Below are 24,323 nucleotides of genomic sequence, written 5' to 3'. Positions count from 1 at the left end.
TACTTAAAGAAAAGCAGGTGTCCTAGATATGGAAAACTGTCTTCAGATTGGTATGAAATGTTGGATTTCACACAAAGAGAACCATAATTTCGTAAGAATCCAGCGTTCTGTGACTTTTTCATATTCCTGTGAGCCTCTGCTTCAACGTTTGACCTGGTGCCTTGATTGAAGTGGACATCCCCATGACTTTTATGTGAGGTCTCTCTTGGACACTGAGCAGAGCTCTCCCCACATGGCTACTGCCCGCTAGGTGGGGTGTAGCCATTTCACTAGGGAAGCAAGCTCATCAGGGAGGAGCCAGCCAGGGCAATTACCCACATTTCTTTGTGTATGTGTGTGTGTGTGTTTTTCTTGAGAAGGTGAAAGTGGCACAGATTTGCAATAGGGTCTTTTTTCTCCTTTTAACTAATTTGTGTCCAGCTACTTCTTGTAGCTCTAGACAGGAAGCGCTATTTCCTGTGCTGATGATTGAATACAGTGCAGAGCAAAGCAGCGTTTGAACCGATGGCGGCCCTAATGACTCTCGGCAAAACAGTGAGAAGATAAATGATACTCAATCAGGGAAATGTTTAAATAAGCAAGGGCCTGGATATACCATGGCAGAACAACCTGAACTCGCTCAAGCAAAGTTAAGAGGGCAATTTTAAAAATACACAGACTATTTGTTTAGTACTTTATATTTTTCAAAATGGCATATGGTCCCATTCATTATGTTCGCTGACAATTCCGTGAGGCAGCTTGGTGTTCTTACTGTGGGTTTAGAAGTGACTTCAGCTCAGACGGGCAAAACGATTTCCATCCAGTCACACAGCAGGCCGTTGAACAAGCTTAAGAACACAATTCAGAGTTTCCAAGTTTTCCATATACTGCTTACCTGCTCCTGATACTTCAAAGCATCCCACTAACCTTGTTTGAACACGAGAAGTATGTGTGAAGATAAGAGCTAAAAACAAGAGTGTTCACATGAGTGCTTAGAGCTTCTGACAGTTGAGGAATGCATGCATGAACAACAAATGGAGTGTCATGTTTAGGAAAATGATTTTGAAAGGAGTCTTGAAATATGGATAAAGGCTATTAAAGTTCTTCAATAGGCACCCATAATAGCTTCTTATAATTAAATTTTTCATAGTACTTCCATATATACTATCTAATGGAATAAGTCCCTAAACCAGGTGCATTTTATGAGCAGTGTTTTACATATGGAGGAAACACCCAAAGAAGTTCAGTGAGGTGTCTTAGGCCAACAGAGTCTACAGCAGAACCAGTTTTAGGATCCAATAGGGAACACCGTAGCATTGTAGCTAGGAGTTTCGCATTTCTTTCCTCAGTTCTCTTTCACTGGTTGGCCACTTACAACTTGTCATGGAAAATAATGAACCCGCAGTAGGTGTTTAAACCATCCAGAATATATCACAAGGAGACTCAAGAGAATGTGAGCAATGCCCATAGTAGGAAGGGTTTGAGGTGAAAGTGAGAGGGTTTCTAATCACTTACGTTATTGATCATCAGGTGCATTATCGTCTTTGGAATTAGGTCTCGGATACATTTGTTGATGATGGACATGTAGGAGTCCACCAGGTTGCGAATGGTCTCCACCTGCCTCTCCAGTTGGGGGTCCAGGGAAAAGTTCTCTGCTTGGCCATTCTCATCATTTTCAGTCTATCAGAAAGGAAAGGAAACATGGATTATTTCACGTTCGTTTAGAAGAAAGAAAAACACCAGACATAATCAGATGATCAGCTTCTGTTTACTGTACTTGTAGTTACATGATGAGCTGGTAACATCTTTATCGCACAGCCATTAATTCTAAAAAGAGATCATAACCAGGCAGTTACTAGTCCTCCTGTAGTCTGTCACAGTCTAGGAGAAGCAAGTATTCTAATTCTGAATGAATGCTGAGATGAATAACCGGATAAACAGCGCACCTAACAACATCCCTCTAGAGAGCAATCTAACCATAAGCCATTTGCAAGCTGGCCCAAGAACGGAATCCAAACATGTGCAGATGTAAACTTCTGGGAGGGGTCCCCAGGGATTCTGTAGATTAGAAATAACCTTGGTGTTTTCTGGAACTGACTCCCAGGTCTCTCTGAAATGGATCAGCATTTGGATCAGCCCAGATTTAAAACTGAATTCCTAGGCCTGGCCTGGACCCAAAATAAGAGATATAGAGGATAATTCACTTTTCCATGCACTTGCTGGAATTCGCTATGTAAACTCAGGCTTCTGTCATCACTACCCAAGGCTGGCTCCACTGTGAAAAACGTACAATGTTAACTTCCAACTTGTTACTCTTTGAGAAAAATAGGACACATCTATGCTCAAAGGTTTTATTTGTGCAACAGGAGAAAAGCATCTGTTTTCTATACAGCGGGACTTGAGTTAATTAATTTTGGCTTCCCCACCAGAGGTTGGGCTGGAATGGCATCTTCGTCATTAAACGCTGACCTATTGGCTTGGCACTGAAATCATTTTAGAACAAATGGTCTCCATTTCAAGTCAGGTTGAACCAGCTAAGCCCCAGAACATGATACAAATATTGTTAGTGGTCTGGCTGCTTTCTAGCATTTGGAAAGATTTAATTACAAATGCAAAAAAAGGGGGGGGATAATTTATTGCTTCCAATGTGAACATGAAATACTTCTCCTTGGATATGTATATACTTTGATCTGCCAGGCTTTCAATCATCCAATCCGTTCTAGGAAAAGAACTGTGCTAAACGGTTTAAATGGATTTATAAATGACAAGCTTTTCCTTTGAATCAATATGCATATGTGAAGGCCACAAAATCAACAACAACAAAGATAGAAATTGGTTCTCATCATTTACATAGGCTTCCCTTGCTCAGAAATATCCAATACTTTAAAAAATATTAAAATAATATGTGCTCACTCTAAAACACAAGTCATTTTTCAGTCTTGAGAGTATGACCCCATGCTTCAAGGATACTTCAAGGACATTTCTGAGGCATCTTACAGCTACTACCGCAAGATAGGGGAGTGGAAGTTTCAACAATGACATCTGTTCCCCAATACTGTTTTTTTTTTAATGGTCTTTGGCTGCTGAACTAATTAAATCAAGTATTATGTCGTTTTTCACTTATTAACTTGTGATATAAGCATAATTGAATCTGGGACAAATAGGTAAAGTGACAAAGGAAAGGTCAGCCATGGCAGTGAGAAAAGCCACTCATATCCCCAAATTTCTTTCCTGGGCAAAAAACCACAACATATGTGCTCCAGGCTGAGCGTGAATTCTAAGAATCAGTGGCCACTACAGTGTGGTTCTGAGGGTTTTGCCTTTGAAAGTGAAAGCTTGAGGTTCAAATTCAGGCTCTATCACCTCCTGGCTGTGTGGCCACAGTTCAGCTACTAGTATACTTCATGTCACTGAAACTCAGCTGCCCTGTCTTTAAAATGGGGATATGCTTCCCTGGCAAATTTTCGGAAGCTAAATGAAACAATGTATATGCTATGACCTAGCCAAGGGCATTGTGGGTGCTCAATAAATAAATGTTAGTTTTCCTTCTTTCCTTTCTGAACATTCATGGGATAAGAGAGAGCTGCTTGACTCTCAGCACACAGCATGAAAATTTAAGGTGAACAATGTGAGCATAAAACATTTTTAATTCAATATACAGATGGCAAAGGGTATGCTTTTTATATAAGTTTTCTGTAAGCTAGGCCCCTTGGGATCCCCTCCTCTCACCTGTGAAGACTTTTCATCTTTCAAGCCCTGGTCTACCACCACTCCTTCTAGATAAGCTCCCGATGGCCCTCAGACGCCCACCCCCACTCCCCACAATGGACTTCATCTGTGTCTTGTGCTCACTTTTATTACTTAATATCCAGCCTAGTTTCATGCTTCCCTCCATTAGTCTCTGGGGTCTTGTTTATCTCCCCTTCTCAGCACAGAACCTGATGCATGGGAGAAGGAGAAGCAGGAGTTTAAACTACAGCGGAAAGGCCGGGGAGGGTTGGGGGGGTGGGTAAGAGATATTTTGAAGAAAAAAAACAAAACAATATTTGTATTTGCAGGTGGCCGGCAGGCCGTAGTTGGAGGACCCCTGTTTTAAGCAATAAAACAATTAAAAAAGAAAAAAGAAAAAAAAAGAATATGATATATAGAAAAGGACCCAGCAGTATGTAAAGGAATTAGCCATGAAAAGGGTGGGGAGAGGTATAGGTGTGTGTTGAATAGGGGAAGGACAGAGAAAGAAGTAAAATATGACAATATCTGTACTATGGAAAGTTTGGAATACATTAAAATATGACAAGAAGCCCATGTGCCTGAAATGTTGGGGGCTATGGAGAAATGGCATTGAAGAGTGGGCAGACATTTCATGTAATAGACTGTCCATAGTGGAGTTTTAAATTTATTCCGAGGACAGTGGGAATCAGCTGAAGGGCTTAAGCCTAAAGAGATGGCATAATTTGAAACACTTTTATTCAACTGGCTAATATATGGAGAATAAATTGCAGTTGTTAAAAAAAACCACTGAGGGATTTGCCTAAATCAGCGGTTCTCAACCTGTGGGTCGTGACCCCTTTGGGGATCGAACAACCCTTTCACAGGGGTCACCTAAGACCATCAGAAAACACATATAGCATATCATATATTTACATTACGATTCATAACAGTCGCAAAATTACAGTTATGAAGTAGCAACGAAAATAATTTTATGGTTGGGGGCCACCACAACATGAGGAACTGTATTAAAGGGTCGCTGCATTAGGAAGGTTGAGAACCACTGGCCTAAATGAAGGAAGTTGTCCAGTGCATTTCAGAGTATCCAAGGGTGACTGCTTGTTAGAGAGACTGGAGACCAGAGAAACTCCAAGTTGATGAGTTTGGATCCCCTACTACTTGATAATAGTAAGAATGATAAAATGATTAAGAAGTTATGAATATAAATGAGAGCAGATGACCTGCAGCTTTGTGAGGAAAACATCTTTTACATAAGGAAAAGAAATGTTCATAATGGATACAATACCATTCATCTCTCCTCTGAAACATAATGGAATTCTGCTGTTGTATTTAGCAGTGGGGGGTGACGGCATTTCGGTATTAACACACCACACCTCTCAGAAACATTATTTTGTTCTAGGGACTGTGCTAAACACTTTACATAGAAGATCCACAACCTCAGGAGGCGGCTACCACTTTGTCAACCTATAGAAGAACATGTTGAGGCTCTGAGAGCTGATTTATTCAATAGAATTAAGACGAATGCAATGTTAAACCAATTTCTACTTTTCCTTATATATAAAAAAGTCAAGAAGTATTATGGAATGGTGCAACACCCATAATACAAGTTGGTTTCGCAGATAAAATAATGCAAAATGAGTTTCTAAGAAAAGATGTCCCTGAAGTACTGACATTTGCAAAAAATAAATGACTGAATGAAAAGCAGAATAAATAGTATTTATGAAAAAGAACCTCTAGGAATATGAACACCAGGAAAATTATATCACCACATTTTCATAGCAGTACACTGAATTTCTCCATTTCACACTATTAGCATTCAGTCTTGCTTTATTTTTTGCATACCAAAATATGCAAAAGACCCTCACTTTCACTTTTTGAAACCGGATGCAATTAAGCAGTGTCAGAGTGAATGGAGAACCCTGAATAGAGAAAGTGTCAACACTTAAAAAAGAAAAAGCATTCCAGAAAAAACAATGAAACCATTTGAAATTCCCTTTAGCTTTTGGAAATACTAGTAGACACGCAAATCTTAAGTCTTCTGATAAAAGCGTGGATATGATGGGATTCGAAATTCAGAATGCAAATTTAATCTATTTTCTGATTTTTAGAAAGAAGGGAGGAGTAATTGCCCCTTCCAATATGCCTAAGATGAATTCAAAAAATGTACATAGATGCAATTTTTCTTTTAACTGAGTAATTGCAGACAGCAAACTTTTGCTTTTCTCTAACCCCAGTCAGTTCTAACCAAATCCTCTCTCCTGTTCTTTTCTGCATGTACACTGTGTATAACTGTATTTTTTTCTTTGTTTAAATTACAGGATTGCAATAGGATTCTTTGCAGTCTAAGCACTGAAATAACAGATGTTTAGCATTATCCTCATCAAGGGAATGTAAAATAAAAATAGTAATTTGTCTCTGATCTTTGAGGCAAAAAAGAATGGTCTGCAAACATTTAACCTTTTATGAGCAGGTTCATTGAAGCTGTTTACAAAATGTGAATAATATTGTGAAAACCAGCTTTCTTCTGAAAAATACAATGGGTAGGCCTTCCTATTGCATTTTTTTCCTAATAGCTTTGGAGATGCCTAATGCAACTTAAACAATAAGACAATAATAACAGCCTTATAAATGTGAAACTGCTTATAAAAATGGATACCCCAACTTTCCTACAAAACCATTTGCACAGCATTCAAAAGCAAGCTGTTTTACAAAATTTAAATTTATAAGCTTTCTCCTAAAGACTTAATATGTTAAGAGGTGAGAGAACGAAATAGTCAAATTAGAAATAATTTCCAGCAAACCTTAAAGCATCCATTGCAGCAGCTCTAGGCTTGACCAGGATGTGTATTTTTCATGTGATTTGGTTACTTTCCTTAAATCTCTTATTGCATTATGTCACAGGCATCTTTGAGGATCACTGAAACCATCCAATAAGGCTGATGACTGCAACTCTTTAAAAATGGAATGATGGAAATCCGAAGTACCCTGGCACCAATATGTACAAAAACCTACTACAGAGCTAATGGGGATTTGTGGCAAATCCTCTCACCAGTGGGCAGCAGTGGCCGATCATCTACAAACTGATTTTCACAGATAGCCAAAGCTTGCCCCCTTTCAAGCATCTTATTGTTATGCCATTTTTCACTACCTTAAACAAAGAGTAAACACATCATTTAACTTTTTTTTGTGGTGAATCAGGCCACTGTTATGAAAATACTGTTACCATGGTAACTGTAAGTCTCAACACTTGAAAAAGATGCAGCATTCCAGAATAACCAATGAAACCATTTGAAATTCTCTTTAGCTTTTAGAAATACTAGTAGATATGCGGTCATATGTAAATCTTAAGCCTTCTGATAGCAGCCTGGATATGATGGGGAGTCACAGAATTCATAATGCAAATTTAAACTTTTCGATTTTTAGAAAGAAGGAGTAATTGCCCCTTCTAATATGCCTAAAATGAGTGTGGAAAATGTACACAAATGCAACACAGTTTGCATTTTCCAGCCTCACATGACAGATATTTTCACCGAAAACCTTTCTTCACTCCCACCCCTGATGTCAGAAGCCAAAAAGGCAGGTGAGCAAACTTGGAAAAGAGCCACAGAAATCACCCAGAAATATTTCCAAGGAAGACTGTGACAGGTATTTCATTCAGTAAAATAGGCAGTATTTATTCAGAGTCCCAGGGGGCTGGGAGAGATACAAAGGCCGCCTAAGAAGGCAGGCCTGGCTCAGGAGCCATCCTCAGGCAGGGAGGGCACCGCCATGAGCTCAGGTGGGTGGGCTTCAGGGAGTCTCTACGGATGGCAACACTGGAGCTGGACCTTAGGAGTCGGAGAGATTGCAGACTGGGACAAGGGAACATGCTCATTACTTTACCCGTAGTGCCTAGCACAGTTCCCTCCATGTAGGGGGAGCTTCTTAAAAATTGGGAAATAAATGAAGGAAAACCCACATTTCCAGAGGGCTTGGATTTCAGTTTCAGAAGGAACTCAACAGATTGCTCCCCAGATAACTGGGGTGTTGCTATCCGTAGGATCTCTTGAATTCCTAAAAGTGGGTTCTCCCTGTAGCTGTGAGTTGGCCTGAGCAGGATAAAGAACTATTTGCATCCAGATTATACCAGTATTTCAATGGATATAAAGATCTTGTTGACTCTGTCTGAGGTCTACAGATACGAGCTCAGATTGTAGTCAAGATGCTGGGAAGCTAAGGGGGCATCTCTGTGCATCTCCAAATGCAAGAAACATCCATAATACAGGAGAAAACACTGAGCTAATCTGGTCCAGGTCATTCAGTAGACAACCACTAAGATAGCAGGCAGGACCAATGTTGTCTGCTTATGTTATTTTCTTTTTCTTTAAATTTCAAAGAGAAATGTTTATTTTGAATTGTTCATTATTGCTGTTGTTGTTATTATTACTAGAGGCCCAGTGCATGAATTCATGCACGGGTGGGGTCCAGCCAGCCTGCCCCTAATGGGGCCGTGGTGGTTGGCTGGCCGGCCCTGCTCCCTGGTTGAACTCCTGGTGGAACTCCCAGTTGAGTGCACAATTTGCACATTAGCCTTTTATTATATAGGATTATTTTTTTAATCCTCACCTGAGGATATTCTTCCCATTAATTTTTAGAGAGAATGGAAGAGAAAGAGAAAGACAGAGAAACATTGATGTGAGAGAAACACATCAATTGATTTTATCCTGCATGAGCCCTGATCAGGGCCCGGGCCAGGGAGGAGCCTGCAACCAAGGTATGTGCCCTTGACTGGAATCAAACCTGGGACCCTTTGGACTGCAGGCTGAAGTTCTAGCCACTGAGCCAAACTGACTAGGGCTGCTTATGTTATTTTCATCTTTATTCTTCCTGGATTCCGTTCCTATACCTGTTATTATCTTCTTATTCTTCCTATACTTTTTAGTCTCTTTTCATAGCTCATCGGCATCATAATAAACATTACAAAACTATTTAAGGTTAATGGTAAATTAGACAGCCATTTTTTTTAAAAAAGCCCTCAGGATTTTAAAGATACTAACTTGATTAAAAAGAACAACAAACATATCTTAATTTGATGTAACTCAATTTTTTTTAAACTGTCATTCAGCCCAATGGCTGCCTGAGAGAATATATTTCTGGGTGGTGCCAGAGTATGGCTAAGTCTGTAATAAAGAATTGGGTGATGACAGCAAGGAATAAGGAGGATTTGAGGAATAAGGAGTGGGAGGACTTCCCACGTATAACTGACAGTCATTGTATTTGCATTTAAGCTGCATTGAAACAATTGCTTTTATCTGCAAATGTAAAAAAATAAAAACAATGAGAGCATTAGTATTCTTAGGAAAATCTGAAGACTTATGGACTGTGTCCTGAGGACAATAATTCCAATCTACCTTTTAATCTGTCTAAAGGCCTGTATTGCTTTATATAACAGGTAAGTTCATTAATAAAAAGATTCATATAGCAAATATTTTAAACACATTTTGAATGTTGCTATTTAAGCAATCTTACTGTGAATTTTTCTAAAACTATGAATATTTATCTTTGGAAGGTCTCAATCTTTATATATGGAGGTTGCTTACCATAAAATAATCTTTCATCCAAACAAATCATGGTCTAAACAGAATAATTTAAATGGTTTCTTTAAAAAGAATCACCTCTCCCATCATCATTTTTGGTTTCAGATATTAGTAATTTTGAAAGGGCCAAGATGATTTTTCAAGTATCAACTATTGGGGAAAATATCCGTGTTTGTTTAAAACTTAACATTGTTATAAAGAAAACCCTTTCTCTAAAAACAACTGAGATTAGAATAAACTGAAACCAATTTCTTTAGTGGAAAAAAAAAAATCGCAGCATTTCTTTGGAATAGCAAAATAGTAACTGGGATATTTCCAAAGAGAAAAATCTCCAGAAAATGGGAACAGCTAAAATAAGGATAAACATTAACAACCTGTGATGGTTGATTTTATGTGTCAACTTGGCAGTGCCCAGGTATTTGTTGTACACATTATTTTGTGTGTTTCTGTGACAGTATTTCTGGATGAGATTAACCTTTATATTTGTGGCCATGGAATAACAGACTGTCCTCCACAATGTGGGTGGGCCGTATCAATCAGTTGAAGGCCCAAACAGAACAAAAACACCAGCTTTCCTCAGCAAGAGAGAATTCTTCAAGCAGACAGCCTGTCAGACTTCTGAAACCTCAGCTCTTCATGATTCTACACGAACTGCCTTGGGACTCGAGCCAGATCATCAACTCTCCTTACAGTCTCCAGCCTGCCAGCCCATCTATAGATTATAGGAATTCCAACCTCAATAATTATGTGAGCCAATTCTTTATAAAAAATCTGTCTCTGTCTCTCTCTCAACACACACACACACACACACACACACACACACACACACACACACACACTCCCCCTCACCTTATTGGTTCTTTCTCTGGAGAGCCCCACTTAATACACAGTCTCACTGCATATTATAAGACAGTAAGTGGGTCATTGTCACATTGCTTAGTAGAGCTTATAGGTGCTGTAAGAATTCAGAGAAGCAAAAAATCAGGAAGCGTCTGGTGGGTAGTTATGCTGGCCCCAGGCTAATGAATTATCTTTGCTTCACAGCATTCTCTAAGGGAGAGAGGACCCATCTCCGTCAGAAAGAACCCATCTCCATCCTCTCTGTTCTGTCACCAGGTCTGGCCTAACCTCTCCCTACGGATAGACACGATATAAACAGCTAAGTTCATAAAGAGTAACCTTTAGCATCATGCCTTCCACAGAGCAAGGGGTCCATTGAGGTAGACCATTTTTATTACCTGACATAAATGACATGAGTTACTGGTAAGTGACATCTGAGTTTAACAAAGTTGGAGATAAGGGTATTGGGCTGCTTCATCGGCTTGGCCCTAATGTTCTCCCCGCCCCAAAAAAGAGTTGGTATGCTGGCCTGGCAGAAAGTGTGACATGTAGGAAGATGATATTTGGAGGACATGCCAGGTGAGTGAACAAAGAGCTAAGGAAGAGGAGGCAAAGGTCCATTAAGTGTTGGGTATCATGAATTTACAAGAGGCCAGATTTTTGCACCAAGTTTTGGAAGGACAGAGACAGCAGACAGCACGTAGCCCTGGCATTGTTGTGTATTGCTGGGAGGTCCACCGTAATCACTAGGAGATGTTTTAGGTAGGAAGGTGGGGGCCGTGCAGACTGACGCCCCAGAGGACACAGAGATGATGAGCAGGGCAGTCAGGCTGAGGACAGCTCCTAACACCACCTGGCTCTCAGCGTGGCTGCTGAGAACAGGATGCGATGATTGCGAAGAGCACGGACGCCTGGCCCCACCCATGGGTGATTGACTTGGTTTTGGCTGAGGCCCGAGCAGCTGTCTTTTTTAATGTCCTGGGTTGAGACATCTGGGCCTGGGCAGAGGCAGAAGGGGTCAGGGGCCCGAAGGTTCTGCTGAGGCTGGAGTGCAGGGTGGGGTGGAAATGCTATTTAGGGTCTCAGGCCTGCCAATTCCCAGGAGGGAGGAGGGCCTGACTTCACATAAAAGAAAGTATCTACGTTTTAAGATCCAAATGTGATCTCAGCGAGTTTCCACTGGGCAGACGTCACCATTCCCTAACTGACAGTCATAATTGGCACTGTGGTAGGCAGATAGTTGAACAGTAAAGCAAAAGTTACCAAGCTTCCCTCGAGTCTTCATTTCAAAACACTGCCTATCCCAGGAGAGGCCTGAGGAGTCTGTCTAGGTCTTAGGGGGACCGATGAAAGGCCATCACAGGACAGTCAGGAAATCCCGCCATGGCCAGACTCAAGGTCAGTCCTCTGGACAGATCTCAAGAGATCTCCTGAGGGAGGGTTTGCAGCAACTCTGATTTCGATTGTAAAAATCAGGCATAGCCCTGGCTGTTTTAGTAGCCATTTATGAATCTCATTCATAAATTGGGCTTAAGAGGTTTTTGAATTCATTGCATTTCCTGCAGTACCACCTTTTGGGACTATAATGAGTTCCTTAAGTTTATAACCTGCTATGTGAAGTCGATTTCCTTCCATTTGCCCTAAACTTACTTCATTCTGTTTTAAAAAGTAACCTCCTTGTCCTAAAAAAGAAAAAAAAAGTAAGATTTAAACATGAGGACAGACTGGCAGGGCAGAAAAAGGAGCTAGGTGTTACAAGAACCGCAGACTACCTTAAATCCGCAGTGTAGTTTTAAGAGGCAAACATGGCTGGAATGCGTGACCGTGACCGAGGGGGCTGAGGGGGCTGAGGGGGCTGAGGGGGCTGCTCACAATGGTTCCATTGTTCTGGGTGCTGCCCAGATCCCACCAGGGGCCCCGCATCCTGTGTGGGGCTCCCTGCTTAAATGAAAGGGAGAACCTGAATGTTGAGCACATATCAGCAAAACGGATTAAAGCATGGGAAGGGGGTCCGGAAGAAAAAGATAACAAATGTGGATTTTTTTTTTTCAGATTAGAGAAAAAGAAGCCATTCCATATAAGAATATCTGAGATCCTGTGTATAAGAGGGGAATCGTTGTTCTGCGTTGGGATGAACACACAAACAGAAGGAGTCAGGGCTGTAAAAGAAGGAACTGCCTGACCCTGCAATTATATACAAGATGGAGAGACTATGCAGTTTATTTTTTTTTTGAAAGTTCATATTCCCAAAATGATTTGGAGTTCATCGTGCTTTGTACCTGCCTTGATGTGACCAAGACAGCTGAATGAGCTATTTACTCAGAGGGATGTGGTAAAGGCATGCAACAGATGAGAGTATAAGCATTTTAGGAAAGGGACTCTGAGGTTAGAATATTAATACGTATCATTTTGGAAACGATGAGGAAACAACAAGTATTTCAAAAACATGCTAATCGCAGGGTCTGCATAGCAGACCAAAGTATCGGTTGCATTTTTCCCCCCTTTGAGGTCTTAGCACGGAGTCGATTATAGGAAAGTCTTGTGTTTTAATGGAAAATAGGGCAAAGGTTATGTGTAACAGGAATCCAGTCATGTGGAGCTTGCAGAACGCAGGTTAGGCTCATAAAACTGCTCATTAAAACGCTCTGTTCTGAGGCAAAAGCAAATAAATGAGCTCAAGGAAAAGAGCCACAGAAATCGCCTAGAAATATTTCCATGAAAGACTGTGAAAACAGTCCTCCCGAGTCGTAAGAAATGTTCAGTTATTGCTTATACAAATAGCCACACTTAAAAAACTTTTAAATACCTTCCCTGCATTGCTGGTTTTGACCTTCTGCCAAGAGCTACTTAATGTTTTACTTTAAAAAAAAACACAACTTTTCTGAATAGACCATATGGTGAGCGAAAAATAAAAAGGTACCCACACCAGGAGTCTTTAAAACAGCACGAGCAGAATAGTTTGTTATGAATCCCCACCCCCAAGTTCTGGTTTAAACTTAGCAACTTTATAAGTTCCACATTGGTTGAAAATCCTAATCCCAAATTATAGAAATGAAGACTGAACATTCTCCACGATTCACAGAGCCGCTATTTTCTACATCTCACTATGTCATAGCACAGAACACAGATTGAGGGATTTTAAATATAGTAATGGAGGGCTGGCCAAACAATGAAGACCAAGAGGACTTCTAGAAGGCAGCTCGCCCCAAAGCACTTGAGGCAGACAGTGCTCACACAGGGGCTGGCTGGTCTAGAGGGCCTACAGCCAAAGTCAACACCGGCAGCCAGCAGGCCCATCACCTACAGAGGAAGCTGAACAACTTGAGACTGATTAAGTGTGTATGTTGGGGTGGGGGTGGAGGTGTCCAGACGCCCATCCGATATTTAGTGTAAATTCTGTGATGCCCCAGGCTCTGTCTGAGTCACCAGCGATTGACCCGAGAGAGGACGGCTCACGGAACACAGAATGCTCCAGAACGAAGCAGGCGCACCAGGCATGTGGCCTGGACTCGCACCCGGCTCCTCTCTCTGTGGTTTTTCCTTATGCCAATTCCATAGCCTGTTGGATTCAGAAGGGAGTCCAGACGAGCTTGGAAATTTTGCCACTTTTTTTTTTTGTAAGTGGAAGGAATTACCAATGGCAATATTTTTTTTTTCTCACTTCAATTTATTTTATCTCACTTCAACTTATTTTATCTCACAAATGCAGTCTGGGACTCGCCTGTGAGAAGCAATGCATCAGGCTGAGGGGCCCCTGCTCAGAGGCAAAGCTGGATGGCAACAGGCTTCCTGCCAGCACTCCCTCTGCTCTGAGTCAGGGGAGGGAGCTTAGAGTCTTGCAGGGATTCCGCTAAAACAAAAATACAGAGCTCTCATACACAGCTAAACCAAACCTCACGCCCGCGAGATAGCTCAGACATTTGATAAACACATCTTGGCAATGAAGGCTCATCTCTTTAGAGTTAGCTATGAAAAGGGGATTTCCTAATTCGCCCAGCTCTAGCCAAAATTCTCTGCTGGTCTTTTCCCACTGGCCTCTAACCCACCTTATTCTGGAATAATGTTTTCTTCTGCTTTAGGTTTTGAAAATCATTCTTTCCATGGTGGTAGTTTACATTTTTATCTATGCATGAGTCTCAGTATCTCTCTCTCCCCTCCCTCCCTCCCTCCGTCCTCTTTCTCTCTCTCTCTCACACACACACACACACATACATTCTTGTGCAAGTTAGCAAGATTTAAAGCCTCTCATTTTTTATTCTTGAAGCCCCAAAAGGGAAACTATTATTCGTGTGCCAAGGAATACAGCCATCCATTATTTTTTTCTTCTTCTTTTCCTTGTATATCCTCCCAATAGGGTTAAGGTAGTCTGGGATGTGGAGTGAGGTGGTAGAGGAAGAGAGAGGGGTGGGAGGGAGAACAAGATGGCATTTTAATAGCCTCCGCCATGCTGATCTGACACAGTGGGGACCTTGTGCTGCAGGCTCAAACGTTTCCTTCCTTCTGAGCCTTGCACGTGGCCCCTTCTACTGACACCCGCATCCATGTCTCGGGACAGACATGGGAGAGGAGGGCCCTAGTCAGCGGTCTTTCTCCAAAGGATGGAAAGGTTGAGGGGAACGATCATAACCCTGTCTTTGTTTTTTGTTTACTTTTAAAATTTCATCTTGAAATATTTCAGTCATAGAAAAAGGCCACAAAATGAATACAAAGAATTTCAGTATACTTTTTGCCCAGATTCTTCAAAATGTTAACATCCTATGAAAACACACAACACGATCAACAGTCAGGAAATTTTGAAGCATACTGACCAGTTATTTTATAGTATTTCTCAATTTGTGTTTAGCTGATGTTTCCGCATTACTAAATTCAGGTGGTACGTTACTTTGAAATTAATATGCATCTTTGGATGAAACTTGGAGGCTATGTAAACATCCTGTTTCTCATCATACCTTCCACCTACTGATTTTTGCATCCATACGTGATTCTTGAGAGAAACCATTACTACTGCAATGTTTGACACATGGTGATTTTCTACTTCTATCTTCACTTCTAAATGTATGAACTGGAATTATGCTGTAGAGAAGAGCTTCCCCTTCTTTATTCAATTATTTATTCAATTGTTTGTTTACATAAGTGGTAGTATAGTAAAATGCATAATAAGCTGTTTAGTATTTGTGGCAAATAAAACTCACTGTTCACATAACTTTTAATTGTCGGACATTATTATTGTTGTTGTTTTTACTAGTATGTTGGCTTAGATTTAACTGAATGTTTGCCTATTTCTTTGTCTATATTCCTTCTGGATGATTTTCCTTTTTCCAAAATTAGCTCTTTAAGAAGTTCCTTTTTCATGCATCAATTTGTGGTGAACTCTTTTTTATTTGGCGTGTCTTTATTATGCGCCAACTTTACAATAATACGTTCATTAGGTTTCATAGTTCTAGGTCAACCGTGTTTCTCTTTAGAGTTGGAAGATTATTCCATTATTTCTGGTTTCCATTGTTGCTCTCAAGAAGTCTTCATTCTTGTTCCTTGGAAGTTGATTTCTACTTTTTCTCTGGATGCTTTTAAGATTGTCTCTTCGTCTTTGGTATTCTACAATTCCATTACAATGTGAACCTGCATGTGACCTGTGGTGTTGCTAGATCTTAGAATTCATGACCTACATCAATTCTAGGAAAATGTTCATCCTTTTCTGGAAGTGATGATTAAACATATGTCAGGCTGTACTTCATGGCTCATATACATTTCCTGTCTCTCTCTCTCTGATGCATTCTGGGAACTTACTCAGTTATACATCCAGCCATGTGTAGGAACTGGCTTGTACCAGCATGCAAGAAATCGTAGTGCACGTCTCTTTCCAAGTCTGTGTTCACTGTCCTCACACTGGGAGTTCAAAATTGGCTATATAACTGCATAAACACAAAGCTCTTAGGTAGTGATGGCCAGTGCCCCATGGACAGCTGTGGCTTCACCACAGGTTTACCCCTCTACTTTCCAGATCCTTTTTATTTCCACACCACAGGGTTTTCTCATCTTTCTTGAAAGCTCAATTAGGAATTTAAAATAGTACTTCTCACACTGTCCCAGATAGTTCTGGATGTTTTCAAGTCAAGATGGCTAGCCTAAAGGCCTGCTGAAAATCAAACTCCACATGTCTATGGTAAAGATCCTTTACTAAGATTAGTACAGTTTAGAATAATAAAGATGGCCAGCTCTGATGGGTGCTAGGTCTCTTCTTTTTCTTCAGAATAAAATGTTTCATATAACATACGCCCATCAAATCATTATGTGTTAAGCACTACTATGTATTGACACTATTATTAGCTGTTCAGAATAGTTACTGATCTTACAAGACACTTTGTAAACCATGAATAAGTGGAATGAGAGGTATCCACTGAGCCAAACCAGTTAGGGCAGCAATTTATATCTTTTTTTTTTTAAATTTTTATTACAAAGGGTATTACATATGTGTCCATCCCCCCGCCCCGCCCTAGACAGTCCCCTAGCCTCCCCTATCCCCCAGTGTCTTATGTCCATTGGTTATGCTTATATGCACAGCAATTTATATCTTAACCACCATTTTTTTTGTGTGTGCCAAGTTTTACTTGGATTCCATGACCTGTACACTTTTACTTTCCTTGGATGCTAGTAACAGTACTGTGTAGTATTTGTATAAATATGAACATATAGTTTATATACATGTAGAGGTGTATAATTTGAAAATTGTTCTACTGATATAACTTGTTTTGAGCTTTTGACCAGCTTTGTGACATTAGAAATTTCTTTTCCAGAAACGAAGAGTCAAAAAAGATGCCTAGTTTTTCCAAGGTCATCCAACGTTAGTTGAAGGGCTAGAACTGAAATTCAGCTTTTGAAACTCTAAGTTCAATATGCAGTAAGCATAAATCAACCAGGAAAACGCAGACATTTTCCTCTCTCTATGGGGAAGAAAGTCCTATTAAGTCAAGGAGATATCTATATCTCTATCTATCGCTATCTCTATTTCTATATGCTTGATTTTAGTACAGTTTTAATTGTTTATATAGTTTTGAAGTTTTTTTCCATGAGGGTTATGCTGTAATGATTTAGGATTCCTTAGTTCCAAGAAGTTCCAAAATACAGACACCTGGCACAGAAGGCTGGGAGGCTGCAGGGCTGCTCAGACTGTAGCTTTCTATTTCCAATTAACATTCACATAAAAAGGGAAAAAAGTTCACATTCCAAATAGTCAACTCAAAAATATCAATACAAAGAGCTCATTCATTGCAATGCTTTTTCCATCTTGAATGCAGTAACAATTTTAAGACTCATTCTCTCTAGCTTCATCGGCAAATCCTTGCAAACCAGATACTGGAACTCTTCACGAATTCCTGCACTCACAGATAGATTTGTGGTGACAGTTTTCGGTTCAAAAGTGCACTCCTGCTGTAAGTGGGCTACATGGGATCACCCAGTGGAATGAAGTCCAGTATCTCACACACACACAGCTGGACTCTGAGAAGTAATTTTAGACGTCAAGGTAATGTATGTCGAAGCCATGCAAAACCACAATCCACCCGTGGATCACAGTGCCTTTGGCAAGCTGCTGGTTATTGTATTAGCCTCTCTGGCTGTACAATGATCTGTGGGGCTGAAGGGTTGGAATTTGTCACTTAAGACATTCATCTTCAGCTGCCAAGAGGTAGGCACATTCTGACCTCCGGAATTAAAGCTGGGCAGTGTTCCAAATACTGTCCCACCAAGAATGCGGTCACTAGAGTTTCAATAAAGACATGCTGTTTCAGCAATACGGTGTGAAGAAGCCTTCACAGCTCTCAGAAGGTTTAGCTGTTTCCCATTTGTGTTAGTTGGGGAGAAGTCTGTTTTCCTTTCACCTAGCTATAAACTAAGAGTGTGTCTTGAAATGGCGTATGACATTTTTTTTCTATCGCTCTAACTCAAAAACAGCTGAAATTATTTTCCTGAACACACATAAAAGGTCCTGAGCTGAGACCTGATGTATCAGGTTTCAGCCTGAAGAATTTTTCTGAGCTGATGGTTTATGCTGAAAATGCTGACAGATGTCGAACAGCCTTGCAAAATAATCTTTAAGGGAGTCCTGGGCAACAGACCACGTGGCTGCTTTGAAAATGCTAAATTCTTGCTGCTGAACAATTTTACTTAAAAACAAAAAAAAAACACCACCACCTAAAATTTATTACATTACGTTTTTAATAGATATCTGCAGAAAGCCAACTACGATGCAGCTGAATTTTGGGAACCTGCTTGTTCCCATTTTACATCTTCTTTGGACACAAGAAGTTCTTTCAGATTTATCATTCGAAAGGGTCCAGAGAGGAGCCCGAATTTGGGGATTTTGACCATGAAAGCATAAAGTAGATCCCGACCACTTTAAAGCTGCTGCAGGAAGTCCCCGAAATGAAGAGAATGTAGATGGGAAACATTTGCTATATTTCTGGCTGTGATTTCTCCTTGCTGGGATACCACAGGATGGTCTGATCAGAAACAACTAAATGTTTATAAGTGTTCTCTGAGGGGGTTCAGATTTTCCCAGGAGGGTAATAATTTAAAGGATGTCAGTGGATGCAAATGAATTTCAGGCATCCGGAGGAAGAAGAGGTGAATAGTACTTTTGTCTCTGGGAGACTTGGAATTTCAGCCGGGGCCATTTTGGGTAATTCTACTCCGCCTGCCTACATTCCCTGGTGTTGTTTCAGTTGGGAACGATGGGAGGATACTCCTTCCCCCCTCCTGCATCCTGAACTGCTCAGCAGTGTCACGCCATGCTGTTAACAGCCGTCAGGACCCATGGATGTGCAGATAGATGAGTTCCCTGCTGACATGAAAAGATCTTAAGAATTGTGTCTTGTATAAAGGAGAGCAAACACCTTTACACAAAGAAAGTGTAATGTAAGAACCAAAGCTGTTTTCTTCTCTGAACAGTCCTGTAGCAAGGCACAGTCCCTGAGATCCTGAAAAATAATCCACTTTGGGGCAATGCTATGCTCCTTGGAGAACTGTTTTTACATTTATTTTCCTCAAAGCTAAGTACTCTCTTTCTCTCTCGTTTTACAGTGATAGTTAAGCAATCTTCTAAAAGTCTGAATGCGATATAAATTAGCAAAGAAAAGGAATCCAGTTCCCTGGAATCAACAGCATATTACATCACTAGCAGGAAGAATAGTCTACCTATATTAAATACACTCACCAATGAGATAAAATGGAAGGGTATGAAAAATTCGAGCAACTTCACCATATCACTACCATGCCAAAAAGTCCTAAAGTAGAGTGGAAACACCAAGTCAACAGCCAACAACCAATCAGAAGAAGGAAGACACTCTATAATAGCTTTCATTTTTATCTTCTCTATTTAAAAGAAGGCAGAGTGATTAGTTGAACGGTAAAAATATACAAATTTCTGCCTATTATGTTTATCATGTTTGCACAGTTTAGAAAAGCAATGAAAAAGTCCTCCATCATCTGCAGCTTCACTTTCCTTGGTTTCCCTTCCGTTAACCAGGGTCAACCTCTTAAAGTTTTAAAATATTAAATAAACAATTCCAGACATAAATAATTCATAAGTTTTAAATTGTGCATCGTTCTGAGTAGCATGATGCAATCTCACACTGTCCCTCTCTGTTCCACCCAAAATGTGAATCATCCCTTTGTCCAGCATGACCACACTATACAGGGTACCTCATGGCACACTCTTATCACTGGTCAATGCATGGATCAATTTTGTTTAGATTTTTAATTAGTTATTTTTATAATGCAATAAGCACCCATGTTTTCATTACCAAAAAGAATTAGCTACATCTTTTAAAATAATTTGCATATGGTGCCTTTTACCAACTAATTCACCTGCCTTTGCCACCCAATGTAACCATCAGTGAGAACAATCATCATTCTTTCACTTTCCTATTACTGTTTTATTGCATCTCTATGGAGTTTAAAGAGTTATTTTTTCAGTTATGTTTAATTTCAAAGAGGGAATAGTCTCTATCAAATCTTGTTTCACTTATATTGTTAACCCAGGCATTTGATTGGATGTACTGTAGCTCACTTGTTTGGAATGCTAATATTCCCGTATGAAAATATTCTACAGTTTATTCATTTGCCTTCCTAGTGATGGCCATCTAGGTTGTTTCCAGATTTTCACTATTATGAACAGTGCTGCTATGAACATCCTGCTATTTCTTCCTTGACTAATGCCTTTTCCCCATGCTCTGTCTCTTTCTAGAACTTTGATTAGATAGATGTTAGACTCACTCTAACTATGATCTCAATTTTTTTTCTTTGTGGGTTTTATTCTGGTCTCAGCTTTATTTTGGTCAGTGTATTCATATTACCACAGACTGTCCAGTTCACTAATTCTCTACTGGCTTATGTCTAATATGCTTCACGGAAATTTTTGATTGATTTTTTTTCATTTCAACGCTTATATTTCATTTCTAGAAGTTTCTCCCCGCCAGTCTGCTTGATCTTTTTGCTCATGCTTACAAGTTTCTCTTTTGTTTATTAAACATTGAAATTTTATTTCTGTGCTTAATAATGCCAGTATCTTTTCTTTAGTGGTCTGATTTCACTGTGTGTTGTTTTTCTTGGTTCTCAGCAGCGGCTGTTTCCTTCTGATCCCCCTTCCTTTCTTCCTTGTGAGCTCCTCATTATTGGAACTCTATTAGTGGGAGTTCTTCAAGACCTGCATTTAAGACCGACGTAGGTCTTCAAGACCTACGGGTTAAACTTGCATTTTCCCGTAGGGAATTTATGTTTGCTTCTGCTAGTTTCTCTGGGGTATTACTAACCCAGGAAAATGAAATTTTGTACTTGAGGTTTCTCATAACACACGAGCATGAATTCAGACGTTATACTCAAGTAAGGGCAGATTTGTGGTTATATTGTCTGAAGGCAGGTCTCCGCCACTGCCCTCCTCCCATTTAGTGCCAAGGTCAATAAAGGATCATTTCATTGCACCATCCTCTGGACAATGGGTTTATTTCTAGCATTCCCTTATGCTAAGGTTGCAGTTTTTATAGTGCCAGGCTGTGTAACAGTCTAGTAGACTCCTTAGAACTGGGGCTGTCCTGAGTTATACACCTGCTCCCAGGCTTTCTTTGGCCACCATGACGAAGGCTCACCATCCCCAGAGTTTGGGGGAAATCTTTGGGATGAAACCAGCTTTTGCACTTGCTCACAATCTCAAGTTTCTTACTTTCACATCATTTCCTGGCTTCTGGGGATCCTTTCCTCTCAATCCATTTTGGCAAGGCATTTGAAAACAAATTTTACATTCACGATTTTAACTATAATGGTGTGGGTGTGTACACCAGGATAACTGGTCTGTCATTTTATTGAAAGTAGTCTATCTGTCCCCATTTCAACATTTATTTTCTATTGCAAAGTTTCTTAATCTTCAGCCCTACGTCGTAATCAATTTGCTCACCCCTAGTACACTCTTACTAAAATATAAAAATGAACCCAGGTTTAAATTTCTTCAATGACCCCATAGTACTCTTACGAGAAATGCTCCTGTCCATGGCATACAAAGCTCAGCAAGACTGGTCCTCTGTCTCCGTCCCCACCCCTCAGCCTCCTTTGTATACCTTCATACAGACTCATGCAGTCATAGCCATCCTTCTTCAGTTCCCCCAGCACACTCTCATTTCTCTGAATTTTCATGTACACCATTCCTCCACCTGGATCCACTCCCCTCACCTCAGCTTTCTCCCAGATTTTTTATTTTACCCTTTAATAGTCATCTCAAACATCACTCCCTTTTCAAAGCATATTCTGACCCACATATTGGCTTGTAGGAAAATGTAATTAGGTACCCCTTATCTCTATTTCCTAATGTAACAATTACAGCATTACCAGGTAATGGTAAATGATTTTCTTATCAGTCTCTTCTGGTGGATTGGGATCTCTTTAAGAACAGGATTGATTCACACTATGCACCCAACTCTAAACACAGGGCCAGACACACAGAAGGCGCTAACTAAATGGCTGTGGAATGAATGAGGGAATTGAGAGGGCACAACTACAATTAAATGTTTGGTAAATTTGATGAGGAGCGTGTGGGCGTGTGCGTGCGTGTATGCGTGTGTGTGTGTGTGTGTGTGTGTGTGTGTGTGTCTGTCTGTCTGTGTGTGTGATGTATGGTTTTCAGCCGTGGGTAAACTACGGCCCGTGGGCCAGATCCGGCCCGTTTGAAATGAATAAAACTAAAAAAAAAAAAAAGACCGTACCCTTTTATGTAATGATGTTTACTTTGAATTTATATTAGTTCACACAAACACTCCATCCATGCTTTTGTTCCGGCCCTCTGGTCCAGTTTAAGAACCCATTGTGGCTCTCGAGTCAAAAAGTTTGCCCACCCCTGGTTTAGATTCTCTGCTCTTTAAAATTATGCCTAATTTTCTGACTCCCTATCAATATAGAAACTGAGAGCTAAATTTCAATTCACTCTGCCTTGGAGATTTTTGAAATGCTTGATTTATGACCATTCCACCCTAAATGCCCATGGAGCCAAACTGATAGGGGGCAAAATGTTTAGTTCTCTTATGTAGTCTTTAAGTCACAGTTGTCTGAGAAGTGTTTTGTCTCCTAACATTTTTTTCTCTAGCATAATCAATTTTCCTTTCAGAAGGAGCCTCAAATAAGAAAGCAAGATACATCTAAGAAAAATAGTTTTTAAGAAATAAACATTTTAAAATGTGATGAAACTAAAGCTTTTGCGTTTGATTATTTTCTATGAAACAGAGAGATAACTAACTGCGGGAGTCCCAGGCTAATTCCTCTGAATCTTCTGGAAGGAGAATTGTTATTCCCTCTATGAGCACAATTATCTTTTCTTTTCCAAGATATATTTTTAAAGGATGACAGTTTAGCTAAAATTCTAGGCACATCTGATTTGGACAGGAGACCCTACACATTAGTCATCAACAGACAATGGAATAAAATCTTTATGAGGCTATAAAATGGGACATATTCTGAAAGCTTTCAGTATTCGTGTCATAAGCGGAATATAACTTTAAAAATGCCAAGATCTATAGAAAAACAAATGTTGTGATATGTCTGTACGCAACCCCGCCCACCTCATTCTCTTATACACCCCCCGCACCCCTCCAATTCCCTTCCACACACATGTGGCTATTTTTCTCAAAACTTATGCCATCAGCCATTAATATTTTGAACTAATTCCTAGTCTATTTCCAGTTTGAGCTGAGTCCATCATGAAAACACTGTGAGAAAGGAAACAAACTGCATAGATTCCACTTGGCAAATCCGGGGCCTGTAGATCTGACTGTGGTTCAGCCCCTGGCGCCATCAGTTGGGCTCAAAATCAAAAGCTGTGGAAGGAGGTAATTAGCAGGGACTCTAGACCACTCTGCTGGCAACAGCAGGGCTGCTTATAGCCACCGGGAGAGTGGGTGGGAAGGGGTTCAGAAATGTTCTCTAAAACAACATTGCTTCTGTAGAATGGAAGACTGCAATTACAGGGCTGTTTCCATGGGCAAAAAGTTAACTTTGATTAACATGCATATTGACACCTTTGCTAAGGTGTCAATATTTAATTAGAAAGCTCTAGCAAGGGTTGTCATTCTAGCTTCTTACTCAATAAGAAGACAAGAGTAGAGACAACTATCTTCTAACCTACTCACAACGGTAAGAGAGTAACGTGACCTGGGCATGGAGGCCACCAACCATTTTGGGTGAAAAAAAGAGCACCATTTCCCATCTCACTCATTCCAGCAGAAATTAAACCGAGCAGGGGCGCTGTGCCAAAGCAATGAAAATATAATTGATGTAGGTCACATTCGGAGTCCTCTGACGCTTGTCTGACTGGGCTGTTGATTACTTAAACTTGAGAGTTAAATGGAAAGAAATTGGCCCAGTGGAAGCCACTCGAGTTGGCTACAGACGTGATCATTTACAGATGAAGGCGAGCAGCCCGAAGTGAACACAAGATGAGAAGACTGTTCCAAACTGACCAGCTGAGGGAAAGTTTATATTTAAAAAAACAACCACTTGGTCAGTGACTCACGGGGAAAGAATTCTTAAGCTTTCTTCAGGGAAACCCCAGTAAATAACATGGATAAGAAAATGGAGGTGGTGTTGTCTGTTTTGTTGAGCCATTCAGTCCACATAATAACCCTTTTGGCAAAAAAAAAAAAAAAAAAAGGGGGGGGGGCACAT

At 40.3% G+C, this 24,323-nt stretch overlaps 1 protein-coding gene across 1 annotated transcript in view; it reads right to left on the bottom strand.

Moving 5' to 3' along the window:
- The window catches only part of DNM3 (dynamin 3), a 283,200-nt gene that overhangs the window by 27,239 nt on the left and 231,638 nt on the right, over positions 1 to 24,323 (bottom strand). The window contains exon 15 of the mRNA XM_015566069.1: positions 1,495 to 1,659. Coding sequence (XP_015421555.1) covers positions 1,495 to 1,659 — 165 coding nt within the window. The remainder of the gene's footprint in view (positions 1 to 1,494; positions 1,660 to 24,323) is intronic.

This window comes from Myotis davidii, unplaced genomic scaffold, assembly GCF_000327345.1.
Source record: "Myotis davidii unplaced genomic scaffold, ASM32734v1 scaffold580, whole genome shotgun sequence".
Lineage (NCBI taxonomy): Eukaryota > Metazoa > Chordata > Mammalia > Chiroptera > Vespertilionidae > Myotis > Myotis davidii.
This window is presented reverse-complemented; position numbering and strand designations above follow the sequence as displayed.